Genomic DNA, 18,277 nt, shown 5'->3' on the forward strand with positions numbered 1-18,277 from the left:
ATATCACTCCAAAAATTTGGGGGTTTTTTGTTGGTTTTTGTTTTTTTTTGTACTGGGGATTGAACTCTGGACCCTGCACTTGCGAGGCAGGCGGTGGAACCACTGAGCTAAATCCCTGGCCCAAAAAATGTGACTTTTGTTTCAGAAGTTTTTAAGCCAAAATGACAGCTTCTGGTTTCTTTTTTTTTTTTTTTTTTCTGAGTTTGTTCATTTGTTTTATCACAAAGTAGCCTCCATATTAAAGACCTTAAGGGAACTTAAGGAACTTTTCTTGGGAATGAATTAGCCAAATCCAAACACCTTTTACTTGGAGAAAGTCTCTTTATCAATTCCCTTCTCTTTATCAACCTGAGCGGTCCCTATTTCTTGTGAAGATAATTGCTCAGTTAAAAGAATTTTCTCTAAGGAAACTTGCAGTTGGATTTCCTTTCAGGGAAGGAATACTGGTAGGTTGGTTTTGATTGTTTCTAGCCCTTTAATCACAAATCTAGGTGGAGATCAGTGGTGAAATTTTTAGAATTTAGAATGTGAAATTTTTCCAGCCCTAATTCCTACGTAGACCCAATACATTTGAAATCGTGATATTCATCAGTCCATATTGAGGGGTAGGAGAGGCTACAATATACAAATTATGGCACAAGGCTCAAGGCAAAAGAAAACTAATATGCAAATGTATGAGAAAGACAAATTCTTTTGGTGAAAGCTCTAAAGTTGTTTTGCATTTTTAACAGAAGTGTGCTGCCTCCGGGCCTCGGGCCTAAACTGAACCTCAGGGAGACAGCCGACCTCCTTAGGCACAGTGGAAACAAACAGCCTTCAGTCCAGGCAGCATCGCTGCTTGTGCTGCGCACTAGCAAGTCTGCTAAGCTCAAGGCCATTAGCTGCATGGGGCAGGCCACTTCCGCTTCAGATGGTCTCGCACTCGGTGGTGGCTGTGGAGCAGGCCCCGCAGTCACAGCGGACAGCCACAGGGTAGGTGTAGAAAGGGTCGACTCCAGGGACACAGTTAGGCAGCTCGACGGTCACCTGCTTGGTCTCCTTGTAGGTACAGACTCGATGATGAGCTTCAATGTAGGGGGGCTCCAGAATGGGTTTCTGTCCCCACAAGAAGAAAACAGGGAAGCCATTAGAACATACCAACTGCTCCCTCTTCTTGGTACCATTTACCCTATAGGAAATTAACTTGGTTTTTGTTTGTTTACTTCATGCTCTGTCTCCTCCTAGTAGAAATCAAACTCCTGAAAGCAGGAAGCTGATTTGGGTCATCACCATACCCGGAGCTCCTAGAGGAGCCCACCGCTCGGCTCACAGGTAGCACGCGATAAGACGTAGCAAATGGATAATCTTAATCCTTGCACCTGCCTTCTAAATGGTCTCCCATTTCCCAGCACCAGCCGCATCTCTGTTTACACCACAGCAGCCCTAAGTGATCCTTTAAAAGCAAGTTAGATTCTGTCCTCCGTTTGCTTAAAGCCCCAGGGATTTCCCATCTCATTCAGAGCGAAAGTCAGACTTTATGATCTCCTTCAGGCCCTACGTCAGTCTTTCTACACTTTTAAGATTCTCATCTTCTAAGTGAAATAAATAGGACACACATGTAAATACCAGATAGTTTCTCTGGTGTGAGAAACTGTAAGTGTAAATAAGGACTAAATGTATAATAGGTAATGTGAAATAGGAAGAAAGGTCCAAAGGGGGAGGGGAAGGGGAAGTGGGAGGCGTAGGGAAAAGGAAGGAAAGGAAAGGAATAAATATGAGAAAAGGAGAAAATGGAAACAAAGTCTGTGTAAATAGGGAGGGGTGGAGGGGTTGAAGGAAGGGCAGGGGAAGGGGGAAAAAATAAGAACCAAGATACCTCATGTAAAGGTACCAATTCCCAGTGATGAATGTCATCATATTGTATACCTAGATTGTACCAATAAACTTAATGAATTTTTTAAAAGTTTCGCATTTTCTCATCCTCTTCTTCTGCTGTGTCTGTGACCATTCCCACCTTGTGACTTCCTCGAGTGTCTCCAGGCACTGTGATTTCTGTCTTTCTTCAAATAGCCTCACTTGCTGTCCCCCTGCCTGGAGCACTCTTGTCTCCTACAACTCCCTGCCCCAACCAAACTTAGGTTTTTGTTCAAAGGTCGCCCTCTCAAGGGAAGCATGCAATGTCCCACCTCCACGCCCTAAAGCTTCCTCTCCTGTTTCCTGCATTGTTTTTTCTCCACACCACATGACATCTTATTTTATCTTTTTCTGTGACATTTTTTCAGTTCTAGAGAGTAAGCCCATTATGACAAGGGTTCTTGCCCATTTGGTCCCTGCTGGGCTACCCTACCCAGAGGGGTAACCAGGAGGTTCTCAATAAGCATCTGACGAATCAACGGAAGAAAATACAGACAGGCAGCTTCCTGAATGCTCTGTATTCTGTTCTGATAAATGAAGGATTCACTTCCATCCTTCACCTTATAGACCCTGAATTCTAAGATCATTTTGATAAACCGGGCACATAGGTAAGGGAAAAAACAGCACAAAGTAGTGGTTAAACATTTGGAGCCCTGCAGTCGAACCTGTTTTGTTCGTACACCTGGAAGACTTAACTTCCTTGAAGAGACTTGGAAAACTTAACTTGTCGATGTCCCAGTTTCTTCAACTGTAAAACCAAACACTATAGCATTGCTATGGAAACAAGGGAAGGTGGTAACACAATGCCCATGGCCTTGCACAAGGTAAGTGTACAGTCAGTATGATCTACTGCCTTATTAGACCAAATATTGGGAAGCAACAATGAAAAACTAATCTTTCAAGGGACAGTGCCTTCACTTGCTCCAGGCAAAAAAGTAGGCAGATGGATGATAGATGATTGATAGATAGATAATAGATAATAGATAGATAGATAGATAGATAATAGATAGATGATAGATAGATGAGCGAGAGACCCAAGATGAAGTCCTTGCATAAATGCTATGAAAATAGTAACCTGGCCTTCCACAAGGACCATGAAGAATTTGTCCTCAGAAGAGCTGAATTTGTCAATTTTCTCTCCCTTCCTCCCTTTACTTTGTGTTCTCTTACCCTCAGTACTCTGAGAACCTAGGCAGACCAGACATCCAGTTAAATTTGTATTTCAGGATAATTAACATCTTAGAATAATATTTGGGACAGATTTATGCTTTTAAAGTAAAGCCAGCCCCTTTGTTGTCATGAACATCCATATTTTCAGCCATCCTTATTTTCCAGGTCGGCTACGAAAAAACAAAAACAGTGTTCCTTATCTCAGAAACTTTCTGGTTGCTGGGCAAATGAATCTCACTCTTCTCATCCGTGTGCTCTTTACACAGATAACTTCACTTTCCCTAACACAGTGAAGACACAAACAAAAGGTGGCTAAAATCGGGGAGAATCTGCTTCTTTCACAGCTTAGTGCTTCTGCTTCTGCAGCAATAGATAGCTCAGTCCTTGACCTCCTGTGGGTGACCAGGGTCCTGTTAGAGTCATTGATCAATGTATAAAAGAAGAAAGGATGGGCTGAGTGCGGGAGAAACTGGAGTGTGAAAATATGGCCCACCAAGCTTTCCCTCTAGCTCAGATCCAAGGCAGAGCAGAAGGCATTGCCAGGCCACATACTGCACATGAAAAGGTTCCCTGAGTTCATTTGATATCAGTGGGCAGACAGAGTATATTAAGCAAAACTGAATTTTCATTTGGCTATTTAGGTTCAGGCCCCTGAATGGTACAAAGTGATAAAATAATACAATACAATAAAATAAATAAAGCTAATTTGCTGGAGTAGTTTCATTTAATTTGGCTGTTTCATCACCAAAGCTCAATTCCATTCAGAAGGTCACAATTTTATCTAAGCAATAGCAGGTTGCTCTCCCAGTCTCTGAAGCAAAGGCTCTTTCCCTAATGGTTCAGTGCTCCAGAGCTGGTTTTCATCAGACTAGAGAATAGATGGCTTCCGATAGAGGTCAATTCCATGCCGTTCAACAGGCGTGCATTGAATGCCTGTTCACCTGTGACACCACTTTGACAAATGCTATGAAAGTCACAAGAATGAACTTCAGCCCTCAAAAAAACTTAAAAACATGTGTGTGTAGAGGACGTTAAAAGAAAAGGTAGAATGGAGTCAATGAATTACCAGGGAGCCAGCCAAGGCTTAAGGAAGGAGTTGACACTGGCCACAGGCATGGAGAAACAGCTAGGATAATGACAGTTGGAAATGAGAAGGGATATGAGAAAGGAACCAAAGTAAGATTTCATGAGGGCTATGTTAGAAAGTCTTTAAAAGTCAACCTGACCAGGCCAAAAGTAAGAGTGACTGTCGTCCTCGGGAACATAGGCACTCGCCATATTGTTGCAGACAACTGTTGGTACTGAATTTGCACTAGTGAGTGGTCATGAAAGGTTTTAGACCTGGGGAGTGACAAGATCAGAGCTGGTACTTCATCGGCGACCATGGCTGAACGGGCACTGGTGGCATCAGCTAATCACTGTGGCGTGTCATGATGGAAGCACACTGGCCCTTCTCCTCTTCATCCCTCTAACAGCTCATAAGAGCCCAGCACAATTCCTACTTATTTGAGATTTTTAGGCCTATTTAAATAAAAGGCTAGGTATAAATGAAAATAAAGGGACTTGGTGGATCTGTCAGTGATTCCCTGAGGTCCTCAGGGCGCAGAGGGGGTTGGGCTGTGGGTGTGGCACTGAAGAAGAGGCCTGAGTCCACCCTTACCACAAAGCCCAGGGCCTCCTTCTTAGTAACTGGCTGACTTTATCACAGATGAGGGCGGAGCATAGGACACAGGCTAGGACCAAGACTTTGTTCCCAACTTTATACAACTCTCTGTGACTTGACAGTCACTCATCTCTGGATCCTCCTTGTGCTCTGTGAAATGGGTAGAATAGTAGCACATTCTGACCTCCCAGAGATAGCATGAAATACACAGGCACCATATCAACCAAGTTACTAATCGCATCAATACTTTCTTAGAGGGGCGACATGATGTTTTTTACATCATTTTTGCAAGCTGACAAATAATTGTGCTATTGCTTTTTTAATCCACAGGAAAGGGCAGATGCCCCTGCTTGATTTCTCATTACCAAAACAGTGAATGCTTAGGAACCAGGCCCAGGTGGCTGGTCCTGGAGTCTCTGCCATCTGAACCATCATCCTAGAAACTTACCTCCCAGGTCTCACAGCGGCCCCAGCAGGCATCGGCGGTGATCCGAAGGTCCCTGCAGCCCGGCTTCTTGGCCAGGAAGGTAAACTCCCTCACCGCACAGCCCACAAAGGTGCGCAGGTCACCACTGGAGGTGCCAAGGACAGAGCCACAGCCACACAGAAAGAGTAGGGCCATGGCACTCAGGAAAAGGCACGCCAGCTTCATGATGTTCCTCCAGAGAGGGAAAGGAAACAGAGTTGAAAAACCCTACTGCCTCCAGTGGTGGAGCCAAGATATGTATGTTGCTATCAAAGGGACCTTGCTCTTTCAGGGAAAGTGAGCCAGGAAATGTAAATATCCATTAAACTCCAACATTGGTGCCCAAAGTCTTCTATAACTGGCTCCAGTATAGATTCCATGGATCTCTCTAGATTCCCAACCCTCAAAGTGCATTCTTGGGATTTTCCTTTTTGCAACTCCACTGCTGGAGTTAACTTGTATGTTAAAGAAATTTAAGGAGAGATGGATATGATCAAAATATATGCAAATGTATGAAAATATCACATTGAAACCCAATGTTTTATAAAATTAATAGGCCCAAATAAAAAATATATTTAGAGAGAATTAGAAAAACTAAAACATTGAGCCCGTCTATGACAAAAAAAGCAATGTGTTCCAATGTTCTCTTCAAAATTAACACAAAATATGAATAATACCAAAAATCACGCATATCTTGAGAAAATACATGAGTGCACAAAAATTATTTTTATTACAGTTCAGGGTATTTGGGTGCCAGGCTTCATACTTTGCTCAAAATTATAGTTTCAGTGTCATGGCTGAGGAATGAATGAGGAAGGTAGATAAATATTAATAATGGCATGTATTGTTTCTAAACCAACCCACAAAAAAACATGGATGCATAGACATGGACATTCATAAAGCTGTGTCCTGTTTACTACAGATTGCTTCTGCTCTATGCTTCTACTGTATTAATTATCTAATTGTGATTTAATTTAAATTCAAAATAATGGGAAGCCTCAAAGGCAAAATTCCCAGCTATTATCACTGGGTCTTGGTCATTTCCTGAACACACTTGAATGACTGGGGGGGGGGGGCTATACTTGAATACCCCAAGTCATTGTCACTCAAGGCAGGCAGCAATTCTGATCTGCTGTCATAGTTCCTGATTCTGCCCTGTCATCATAGAAGTTCTTGGGCTTCTCCACAGGAGGAATGAAGTTACAAAGCAGAGAGGCACTTACCTGACCTTGAATGGGCCCAACTCTTCTTTTGGAGCTGACACTTACACTCAAGTGTCACAATGAGTGGTAAAAGTCTGCTCTGGGTAAACGTCTCTACCTTCTGTTACTGGGCTGGTTGGTTGCCCAAATATATAGGAAAGGTCTTGTCAATCAAAGCCAAAGAGAGGCAGATCCTTGCAGGAACAACTAAGCACATCAAAGCTGTGGAATATAAAGCCAGTCTCTATTTTCCAAAACCAATTAAGTTAAAGGGAGTTGTTTTGTTTGTTAGCATCACCTACTGAAACAGAAAGTTGCCTTGGTGGGTGACATAATCCCAGTGAAATCAGCAGAGGTGGTTCACCTGGTTTTGAGAGAATAAATGCACTGGGGCAAGATGGATTAAATTTTCCTTCATGGTAACCACAGTTTTCTTTGAAATAGGAGCAAGTCACTAGCAGCCCATGGCAAACTTTTTCCTTGAACTCACAACATATTTCAACACATAAAAAAAATTACAAAACAATAATTCTTACTGGAAAGAACATGGGATCACTAATGGAAAGAGGAAGATCATGATGACAGTTTTACAGTTACTTAAGTAGTAAATAATATTAATAACATTTTAAAATGAATCATAGGAATTAAAGGTGACTTTTCATTTTTTCTATATAATTTTCAGCATTTTTCCACACTTTCTACACTGGCCAGAGTTTTACTTTAGAAAATCAATTGATATTAATATTTTTAAATTACAATAAACCAATATTTATGCATTTGTCCTGTAGAGGAAGACATTCAATGCTGTTCTAATGGAAATGTTTGCTTTTTTATTTTAAAAGGTTAAAATAAGAACAGAATAGTCATTTTTATGAGCATGTGACAGTTTATATTTCAGTCTGCAATAACAGCATGCAGATGGATTAAAAACCTACTTGGTGAAGGCATTCTTCTGGGTTCTCTGAAAGGTAAATGAAATAGACAACATCTATGCCCTTAGGAATTTACATATCACAGCAAATCATGACAGCCAGAGACAGTTAAGATGCATGTTGAAGAGCTAATATAACTAAACAATGAAGTTTAAACATCTTCATTTTCTTCAAAGAAAGGTATCCTTTAAACAAATACAATACTCATCAAAGGTTTGGGTTTTCAAAACCTGTAACAATGCTCATCGATGCAACTCCCTGTCTCTAGAATCAGATTACTACATGTGCTTTGAGCTTGGAACAAAGGACTTTCTTTAGCCCTTCAGCCTATAAGTAGCACAATCAAAGCCAGACACTGTGGGACACACTGTTTCCTGCCACGATTTTTCTAACTTGCCAGGCCACCGTGAGCCCACGAGCTGAGAACAACTGAGAGCTGTTTCTGAAGAGGGCTGCTCAAGCCTTCTGGGCCTGGAACATAGAGCCTTGCGTCTGCAGAATCACAAAATAATGGCACACAACAAAGAGAGACCCACAGCACCTTTCTTTCCTGAGCTCCAAGGGCCATGTTGCTCACTGTCCAATAATGGCCCTTTCCGGTTACCCGGCCTCTCCTCTGCATCGGGCACCAGGAGCCATCTCTAAACTTCCCAACAATTCTGTAAATCAATTATCGTTTATCCTTTTTTACAGTGGGAGAAATGGAAGCCCTGTCACTTTGTAACCTACCTATTTCTAAAGACTTGGTCCCATGACATGGCAGATGGGTTTGGTTTGCCTTGTAACAACATGGGAGAGAGGCCTGGGTGTGCACTGTGTGCCTGGAAATGCTCTCTCCTGGCTCAGCCCTGCTGGTTCTCGGTGGTATAACTTCCTACCCTTGGGCAAGTACCTTCTCTCAGCCTAGTTTCCTCACCTGTAACATGGAGGGTTAGACTGCAGGACACATGACATCCTTTCCAGCTCCAAAATCTATTGATTTGCAAACTCCATTATTTTTTTATAAAAATGTATAACTTTATTATCTTTATTCTTTATTATTTATTTATCTTATTATTTATTATTTATGCAAACTCTATTATAAAGAGAACAGCTGAGGGCAAGTTAGATGGAGAATCCAACAGCATCATTTCATTACCATAAAGTTTTGTAAAAATTTTGTTCAAACCTTGACTCTGACAATTGCTAACTTATGATCAAGGACAAGACTTATAAACCACTCTGCCCCATCTCCCCACACATTGAAAATGCCCCCTTCCTAGAGGTCAAATGAACGTGTAGTAATAGAATGTCTACCAATGGCTCATCACAGAGCTTGGCACCTGGTGCACAGGGACTCTATATGGCTGCCCTCTCCTTCCCAGGAGACTCATCATTATGTGCACCCCCTAAGAAATAAGAAGCTGCCAATAAAAAAAATGTATCATGGCAGCAGTTATCAGGCATACCCAACTTCAAAGATTTTAGATGTGAGGGAAAGAAAAATGTGAGTCTGAGAAGAGAGGAAGCAAAGCCTTTGGGGACCATGGGGCCCTAGCAGCATTGTAAAAGAATGCTACCAAGAGGCCCAAATTACTTCCCCAGCTACCCTGTGGGGCTGTGGCCTGACGCTACAATTAACATGCTTTTCAGTAGGAGAAAAGGGAAGTTGAAGTAATTTTTAAGGTCCAAAGCTAACACTCTGGGGGATACAAATTTACCATAGTTGCAAAATTCCATTAATAAACTTTCATGAATGTTCCCAAATAATTTTGGTTCTGACCCAAAATAAAGTGGAACAGACTCAGCCAGCCAGGGCTGACTGAGCACCCACCCTGCTCCTCAGGAATGAGTGAAGGCCCAGAGCAGCTAAGGTATTTGCTGCTTCCCTGAACACGGTGTCTTTGGAGTTGAGAAAACGTGTATGTGCATGCTCCCAAATGACTTTCCCCTCTGGTCCCTCAGAATACACAGTGCTCTGCCCAACGGTCAAATTAATTATCATTATGCCTCTTGTGGCTGAATCAAAAAGCCACAGATAAAGCTACATGTTTCATGGAACTAATAGAATTAACGATTTTCTACAAAGAGGCACAAGAAAGGTCAGCTTTGGATCTTACAAAGTTGTATACTGCTTTTAATATCTCTTATTTACAGGAGGGAAGAGTTCTGAGCCTTACAAATGAAGATGAATGGTGAAGACTTAGGAGAAACTCATTTATTGGAGAGGCATTTTTTCCTCTGAAAGCATCAGGCATTTGTGGGACAGCTCCTGTGTTATTGACTTAAAGAGATAACATTTGCCCTGGATGATGGTGTTGTTGCTATGGCAACTTTTATTAACAAGACTAAAAATAATGAAGCCTGTGTCTGATTTACCAGGACAAGTCAAGGCTTTCTCCACAACTACCTGAAAGAAGTATCTGTCAGCTGTCACAGATTTATTTCAAATTAAGAAGCACATGGGTTAGGCGCTAAAGTGAAATGTTTTTATTTCCAACTGACTCTTCCACTTTTGAATGTCATAGCTCTGCAGGGCATGGCAGACACATGCCTAATAGGGAGAAACAGAGAGGAGTTTAATGAATCACAAAGAAGCATTCTTTACTTCAAGTGCATCCTGCACAGTATTCTCACTGGAATGAGTCCATGGAGCAAGTGGGTCCCCAAGCCCTTGATCTGTAATTCCCATGCAGTCACCCAGACAAGACCAGAGTAGTTGTCAGCTGAGCTTTAGATCAACGGATCTTCATCTGCTGGCTACTGACTCGATTCCACTAAAGATCCCTCGGATCACAGCCCCAGCGTGTGCATGCGTGTGTCTGTGTGTGCCCGTACCTGAGTGCCGGGATGGCGAAGGGGCCAGGAGAGTCGTCTATTCTCGAGTGTTCATTGCATCACTTTACCAACGTACTAAGCAACTGCTGTGTGCAGGGCACTATCTTGCACCAAGGTCACTGGGTTCATTAAAAAATTAAAAGATAATGAAGTGGAAAGTTTAGGGGTGGGAATAGCTAACAATAGACAGTAATGGTAGATTTCATTTTCCTCTCTCTTCCTCCTTCTTTTTCCTGTCCATCCATATTGTATTCATTTCATAACACTGAGTGTCACCATGTCAGACACAAAAGCTGAATCAATACTCCAGTAAAGATGATAATAAGCCAGCATGCATATGCCTAAGAAATTGCATTCTTGGCCATTTATCCCAAAGAAATGGAAATGTTCACATAAAATCCTATGCTTGTTCAAACGCAAGTGAGTAGTAAAGCAAACTGGCGCATACATACATGGGACACTGCTCAGCAATAAAGGGAACAAAAACACAACGACTAGATGGGGTCCAGAGAATCATTCGGAGTTTAAAAATCCAGTCTGGATGGTTACATACTATATGACTTCACTCACGGAAGTTCCTGAAGCAATAAAGTTATAAAAGTGATGAACAGACTCCTGGTAGGCAGGCAGTAAGGAAGGCTGCTATGAGAGGGAAGTGGCATTGTGACCACAGGGCAACATGGGATGGAATGTTCTCTTGTCTATGGTGGTGGATACGTGAAGGAAACACAAAACTGCATAACTAGACACACACATGCACACACGCACACGCACACGTCCACACGAATACAACTAAAATGGGAAATCAGAACAGGACCAGATGTTAAAACAATGTCCAGACTCTAGTTGTTTTGTTTTGCAAGGTGTGTCATTGAGGCAAACTGGGTAATAGGCATATTTACTTCCTCTGTATTACTTCTTACAACTGCATGTGAATCTACTATTATTTCAAAATAATTAATTTGATCTGTAAAAGTCAACACAATGTCAAGTGGGATGCATGCTATGACAAGATGAAAGCAGGGTGCTATGGGGCTTAGAGTAGGGCTGAGGGAGCTGTGTGGTCAGGAGAGACTTCCTAAGGAGGTGACTGGGGGGTGGGTAGTTCCAAGCTGAGGAAACCACACACAGACGAGGGTCTTTGTCTGGTCCACTGCTACTTCCCCCACTTCCCAGAACATGCCTGGCTGACAGTGAATCATCAAAAACTATTCGTTGAAGGAATGAATAAGTGAAGACATAGAGGGTGACTTTTTAGTTCATTGTGGTTCAGCATAGCATACGCGCAGCAAGTCAGGCCTGAGGATGTTGAGAATAGGGGAAGTGCAGGGCTTGTACTGCTGGCATAGTCAGGGGAGAGGCTGGCGTGAAGAGACCCGCTGGGGAGGGCACTGGGCCACACTCTCAGATGGTGGAAACCCTCCAGGATAAGTCCTGTGTCTGAAGCAGACATCGATGGAGATAGAATTCAAGTCACACAGGCAGTGTTAAATCTTCCCGTAGCCACATGGAAAAGGTACAATGAAACCGATGAAATTAATTCCAATAACTAATCCCAGTGTGATTGTAGTGGAAAGAAAATAAATTTTATTTAATTCAATATTATCCAAATTGTTTGCGTTTCAACATGTAATAAATATTTTTTAAACTATTGATAAAATATTTTACCTTTTTTTTCAGTACTGAGGATTGAAGCCAGGGCCTTTACACTGAGCTATATCCCCTGAACTTTTTTCATTTTCTAAACTTTGAGACAGGATCTCATTGTGTAACTAAGTTGCCCAGGCTGGGCTCCCACTTGTGCCGTTCCCCATCTCGGCCTTCTATTCTTTTGACATCCTTTTTATAATAGTAAGCCTTTGGGACCTGGCCTGCACTAGCAGCACATATAACTGACAGCCCGCCTCATTCAAAACTATGGAGGCTCAGGTGCCCAGGACCTACACCTGGTGGCGACCGAAGTGGACCATGCTGGGCTTCCCAGTGGCAAGGAGAAGACTGTTTATTGGGATTTACCCTAGACCCCTCTCATGCGGCGATCTTAACTTTTCGAACAACAATAACCCTATGGATTTTGCCCTTTATGGTAAGGAAACTAAGACAAAAAGATGAATGAACCACCCAGGCTTCCAGCTCATCAGTGATAGAACTCAATTCCAACTCAGCTTTGGCTGATCGGTTTTGACTGCATCAGGCAGCTTAGCCTCTCTGTTCGAGCATTCTAGACAAAGCCTGGCTCCAGTGAGGACATCATATCAACCTTGTAGAAATATCCACGACCTCAACAGCTGAGCTCAGGCTGCTGGTGCACATGAAATTTCAAAGCATAAAGCAGCTAGGTGTCCGTGCAAGAGATTCTTTTTCAGAATTTATCAAAATGTTTATTTATCCAGCATCATGATTTCAGATATGTGGAGCCCAATCCCTGATTTGAGTGTCTCGGCCTCTGGAAGCAGCCATGTCTGCCTGGCTGAGTCACAGCTGCCAACCTTCACCTGGCTGAAGAGGCCACATCAAATTGAATTAGAGAGAGGAATTCTTCCCAAGTAGAGATGGCCCTCACATTTAGTGAATGATGAAGCCAGAATAATAATCAGGCCCACAGAAGGGAAACTAATACAATCAAAAGGATGGAGGAATTTCATCATAAAGGATAGAATTGAAAAAAAAAATCACCAGGCCAGGCTGGACCTGCAAAGATTGAAGAGGAAGGAAATACAATCGACCCTGAAGGACCCTGAAGCCAGGACAGTGGTGAGTATACTGAGAAACAGTATTTTTTTGTTTTGGTTTTGGTTTTTTTTGGTACCGGGGATCAAACTCAGGTCCTTGCGCTTGCGTAGCAGGCAGCGAAGCAATAGTATTTTTTAAGACAAATCTGAGACCCATTTCTACCTGTGGCTGTGGCTCCAGGGTCCTGGAATCCGTGCTTTTCCCCCTTGGTACTACTGGACAAAGATTAATAGCGGAGCTTGAGACTTAGGAGCTGAGTGAGGTAGAAGCCTCAGATCCACCCTGCTGAGTTAACGAGCCATGGGCAGAATCCATCCAACGAGACCCAGAATACCCAGCTGCAATGGCCTGAATAGCAAGCGTGTAAACACCTGATGCTGTGCTATTCACTGCTGTCCTCACTGCCTGGTTCTCCTGAGCTGGGTGTCATTATGTCCCCGAGTCCTTCTTCCTTCTCCCCAGGCTTTCCCACTCACTCCATCTTGTGCTTCTCATCTCTGTAAGTGACACCACTGAGAGTCATCCTAGACACCTCCCTGTGCCCTGTCCCACAGTCCCATGCGTGACACATGTACACACATCCCCTTGTCCATCCCATCTCTAAAATTCCTCATGGCTCAGTAATTCAGAATCCTTGCAGACCCTTGTGACTGATGCTTCTGACCCCTTCCTGTTGGGTCATGGGAGTTAGAAAGGTCTTTTGTAAACGTAAATCTAGTCCTGAATGAAAAGAAATGCTGAATGAATTCTGATGCTGAATGGAACCTTTCCCGGCTCCCTGGGCACTGTCCTCAGTCCTCTTCACAAGCCCGTCACCCTCTTCCGCCTTGACACCTGCCCTTTCCTCTCCCCAATGCCTGCCTGTGCTCTAGCCTTATTCATCCTCTGGGCTCCAGCTGAGCTGCTGCTTCTTTCAGGAAGCCCTCCCTGATGCTCTGAGTCAGACAGCTGTCCACACCATCCGTGCACCCCATACCTAACGCCACCCCTACAGCGGTTCCTGTTACACTGCCTTGGTGCCAGCACCTCACTAGTCTCTGGCACCAACTAGACTAGATGCCAGTCCCCAGTAGCTGTGCTGACTCTCCCACACATCCTTACCTCCCTAGTGCCTGCCGGTAACAAGCAATAAATACTAGAGGAAATCAGTAAAGGACTAAATGATTGTGGAGAACACAAAATATCACTTCTTCCCATTTTCTCCCTGCTTAAAACTTTGTCAGGCCCCATGAAAGCCTGGCCAATATTTCCAGAAGAGTGGGCAGCCAATCCAACAAGGTTTGCTCTCTCATTTCCAGATGAGAACTTGGGCCCGTGCGGACGGCATGGTGAGGTGACAGGAGCTGTGATCCGGTGCAGTGTGGGGCCACACGCAAGACTGTGAACTTACCCAGGGGTCCCGACTGGGTCATGCCCACTTCCCTGGTCTCCTTCCCATCCCGGGGCACTGGGCCTGGCCACCCCAGCCTCGCCCGTTCCAGCAGCCTCCACTGGGTGATTTGTAAGCGTGCATGACTGTTCCTTGGCTCTCCTTGGCACCTTCCTCTGTTTGCTTGGGTTTCATGACTAACTTTAAGTACTTGGGGAGGAAAGAAGCAAGCATTTTCCCTCTTTGCAGCATGAACTAACTCATCAAGGAAATGGAGGGGGTGGGAATGAAACTGGACTGACAGCCAGCTAGTTGCTTCCTTCACTCCTGCTCTTCTGTAGCTGTGTTTGGAGAAAAAGGAGTCCAGGCTTCTCTGACAGAACTATGAGAAATGACATAATTGTAATAATACTCTTCCCTTGGGGGCAAAAGTAAAGAAGGAAGCTTCATAATGGAATTACTGTGCCTCAAAGATGCAGTCACTTGAGTCATCCCTTTTTCATTGTTCACATCCAGGGCTGTGGAGATGAGGTATGTACTTCAGGCATGCTTAGCACTGCTGTTGCTGCTCTACTTCTGAATCGCTGTGAAGCTCCATGATGCCTGACTCAACTGAGCCAAAGCATGAAGATTCAGAAATACTACACACACACACACGCACACACACACACACCCCGAGCTGTATTTATCACACAAAATTATGAACCTAATACCTCAATTAAAAATTTACAAGACCCTTCTATTTTTAGTCTCCAGTCTAATCTCTTCCTTACAATGTTATGATCAGATTTAGGGTGGGAGATTTATCTCCACTCTCACTTTTCCATATCAGGTAAGAGGAAAAAACCATAGATAGGATCCGCCTGGCCTCTGTCTGTCTGCCCCACAGCCCCACTGAGAGTCTCTTATCTGACGGATGAGGTAGAAAAGTAAAGATGGTAGTTTGCATCCTGGAGATAGAGCGCTCAAGGAGAGTAGTCAGGATGTTATTGACTCTGAGTTACAAACAAAGGCCCCAAGGTGACAGAGACTTCTCGGTGTAAGTGACAAGAAGCCTAGAGACAGGGATTTCAGGCCTTGGCGCTGCTGCCCTTCAGTGGCATCAGGACAGGGTTTCCTGTCTCTGCTCTGCACCTCAGAATACTGATGCATCTCCCACCTCACACTGCATGTCCTGAAGCAGCAACCAAAAACAAAGAAGAAAGACAAGAAGCTAACTCTTCACAAGCATTTCTAGCTTCTGGGAGATAAAGATCTGACAGAAGTTTCCTGCAGATTTCCTCTGTAATCACAAGAACCAGAATCAGGCCACAGGAGCAGGTCCTGCTGTGAGGGAGGCTGAGGGTGGCAGCACAGGATTTTTCGGCCTCAGAGCTGGATGCCCACCCGCAGTAGGTAGAAGGCCCTGTGCCCTAAGCGTGGGGGCAAAGGCCATTGACTACAAACTGAGCTGTGTACTCTAATCTAACGTCCCTCGGCAAGAAAGCCAACCATTTCGTCTCCTCCTGACAGGTTCTTGCATCTTGTTTTCCTGTTATTTTCAAGCATAGGGGAAGGAGAGGAACGTGATTATTTATCATCCTGGAACGCTAATAATCACCGCTAGGAGCACTGTTGAAAACTCAACCCCCTACACCTCTGAGCCCCATTTTCCTTATGTGAGAAGTGAAGCGGGGCATGAGGGCATCACCAGAGCCCGCCCCGCCCATGATTGCATGCAGATGTCTCCAAGGTACCCGAGCCGTGATATAAACGGAGGAAGTGCGACTCCCACGGACTCACTGGCCTTGCGGAATCAAAATAGTAAATCAAGATGAACGCTGAAGCCAGTGTCGACTTATTAAAAACAAGGACTATTTCAGCCTGTTATTGAAGCCAGTCATAATCTCAAGAGTTTAGGGAAATTGCTGCCCCCTTCAAAGTGAATTTTGTAAAGCAAGCAGAATGACAAGGCACCAAAATGAATTTCTCCTTCATCTCTGTATTGAAATCATCTCCAATCTCTAAGGGAATAAACTCCAAACTCCTCAGCATAACTTACAAAAATCCTTCCCAGGGTCAGGGATTTAGCTCAGTGGTTCCAACGCCTACCCTGCAACCCGGTACCAAAAAACAAACAAAAAAAATCCTTCCCAGCCGGGCACCAACCTACATCCACACAAACTGAAGAATAATAATAATATTTTTAAAGTCTTACACTGTGTTCAACAGAGATACAATACTTTACGTTGCATTTGTCTCTTTCAATCCTCACAACAGTGTTGTTGTTCAGATACCATCTCCACGTTACATGGGAAGAAACTGAAGTGAAGTAACTTGGCTGAAGTCATTCAGCTAACAATGGTGGAATCTGATTTTGAACTTAGGCTGTATCCAAACCCTATGCCCTTAACCACTATATCATATTGTTCTTATAATATTTAAATATTATTTTCTAAATTTCTATTTACATTTTTATTTCTACCACTAATCCATATGAGGCCATTTTCTATTTCCTAGTATTATGTCTGACAGATAATAGACAATAAGTGAATGAATGAAGACTCCTATGTAGGCCTCCTTCTTCTTCAAATACACTGCACTCTATTAAGCCATTGTGCCCAGGGTCATACTTTTCCTCCACCCAGAAGACTCCTACTTCTTCAAGTATGTATCTGAAGTGTACGCCCATGCTGGTTTTCACATGGAAAACAAGTCACATACAGAAGAACTAGAATCAGAATGCCATAGGGCTTACTTATTAATAGGGTCGGTGAATATCAGCCCTTACAATAAATATCAACAACTTACAATAAAATCACTCCCAGTCAGCAGAAGCAAGCAGGTCTCTGCAATCACTAAGGGTCAGAAGATCCATCTTTCGGTGTCTTCTCTTCTAGCTGAGGCCCAGACCACTGTGGAAGAGGAAGAGAGAGCCTACAGAACTGTGTGAGCCTGGAATTGTGTACATAACTTCCACCTGTATTCCAATACCCATAATTCAGTCCCATGGCCTTAACCCAACTGTTCACAAGGCCGATGAGTAAGGTTAGCTAGCATACGCAAGAAGATGCCATAAATTTATTAATGTGGGTCAATGCCTTCAAAATTCTAAGAAAAATGATTTTTCATCTTAGAATTCTATACTGAGCCAAACTTTTAATCTAGCATAAGAATAAAATAAAGGTTCAAAACTTGTTTACCTTCTAAGTAAGCTGCCAAATAATGTAAAAATGGAAGTAACTAAAGGAAAAGCAAGACATCTAAGCTAGGGATCAGGAATCTATTTCAGGAGAGAGTTGAAGTCCAAAAATAATAACTATACAGTAGGCCTGGAGAGCAACAGAGCCAAACTGGAGCAGGAGGGCAACTACATCTGGAGGATTGGAGCGGGGAGTGGGCTGCTGATTTATTGTTCATCATGTCCTGGCCTAGACTGCTCCTCACCTCCCATAACATAAAGGCTCTAAGTAATATCTGCAATGTTCAAATCTGTGAGTGGAGGCAGATTACTTCAAAATAGAGAACTAAAGTGCAAATAAACAGCTAAAGTGAGTTGAAAATGTTTGCTCCAGGATACTGAACTTGAAGGGGAGCTGGAATCGAGCAGTGGTGGTGAACCTATGACAGCATGCCGCAGGGGGCACACAGAGCCCTCTCTGTCAGCATGAGAGCCAATTCGCCTCAGCATCACCCAGGCAGCCAAGCATTGGATATTCAGGTTTAACTGCAGTGTTGGCACTTTGCGATGAATAAGTGGGTTTGGGATTGCAGTTTGGGCTCTCAGTCTCTAAAAGGTTCGCCATCACTGGTCTAGAGGAACAGACTGGCAAATAAACCACCAATGACAACAGAGATAAATGCCGTGGCAGAGGTATGCACAGGAAGATGGCTTGCGAGGGGCACCTAACCCCGCCTAGGGAAGACTAGGGCATAGAAAGTGGGAAGACTTTCTGGGATAAAGTGTTTTCTGAGCAAGTGAAGGCTAGGAATGAACAACTACATTCTGGCCAAAGCATGTTAGAAGGCTCAGAAGTGAGCAAAAACTCCAAG

General features: G+C 43.5%; 2 protein-coding genes across 3 annotated transcripts in view; one reads left to right on the top strand and one right to left on the bottom strand.

Annotated features, from left to right (window-relative positions):
- Positions 1-5,218, top strand: part of Rhoj (ras homolog family member J) — a 111,091-nt gene extending 105,873 nt beyond the window's left edge. Inside the window, exon 5 of the mRNA XM_013067772.3 lies at positions 5,057-5,218. Coding sequence (XP_012923226.1) covers positions 5,057-5,080 — 24 coding nt within the window. The 3' untranslated portion in view covers positions 5,081-5,218. The remainder of the gene's footprint in view (positions 1-5,056) is intronic.
- Positions 123-17,180, bottom strand: Gphb5 (glycoprotein hormone subunit beta 5). 2 transcript variants are annotated; one of them, XM_021247823.2, is made up of 3 exons: positions 17,036-17,180; positions 5,175-5,385; positions 123-1,095 (listed from the first exon to the last, which is right to left on the bottom strand). In XM_021247823.2, the coding sequence occupies exons 2-3, from the start codon at positions 5,376-5,378 to the stop codon at positions 907-909; spliced, it is 393 nt and encodes a 130-aa protein (XP_021103482.1). In that variant the 5' UTR covers positions 5,379-5,385; positions 17,036-17,180; the 3' UTR covers positions 123-906. The 2 variants fall into 2 exon arrangements, with proteins under 2 accessions (XP_021103482.1, XP_004837482.1); XM_004837425.3 differs by lacking the exon at positions 17,036-17,180 and having other exon boundaries at positions 5,175-9,467.
- Positions 17,181-18,277: the final 1,097 nt, after the last annotated feature.

This window comes from Heterocephalus glaber, unplaced genomic scaffold, assembly GCF_053883595.1.
Source record: "Heterocephalus glaber isolate CG9 unplaced genomic scaffold, H.glaber_assembly_v1.0 deba00001608, whole genome shotgun sequence".
NCBI lineage: Eukaryota > Metazoa > Chordata > Mammalia > Rodentia > Bathyergidae > Heterocephalus > Heterocephalus glaber.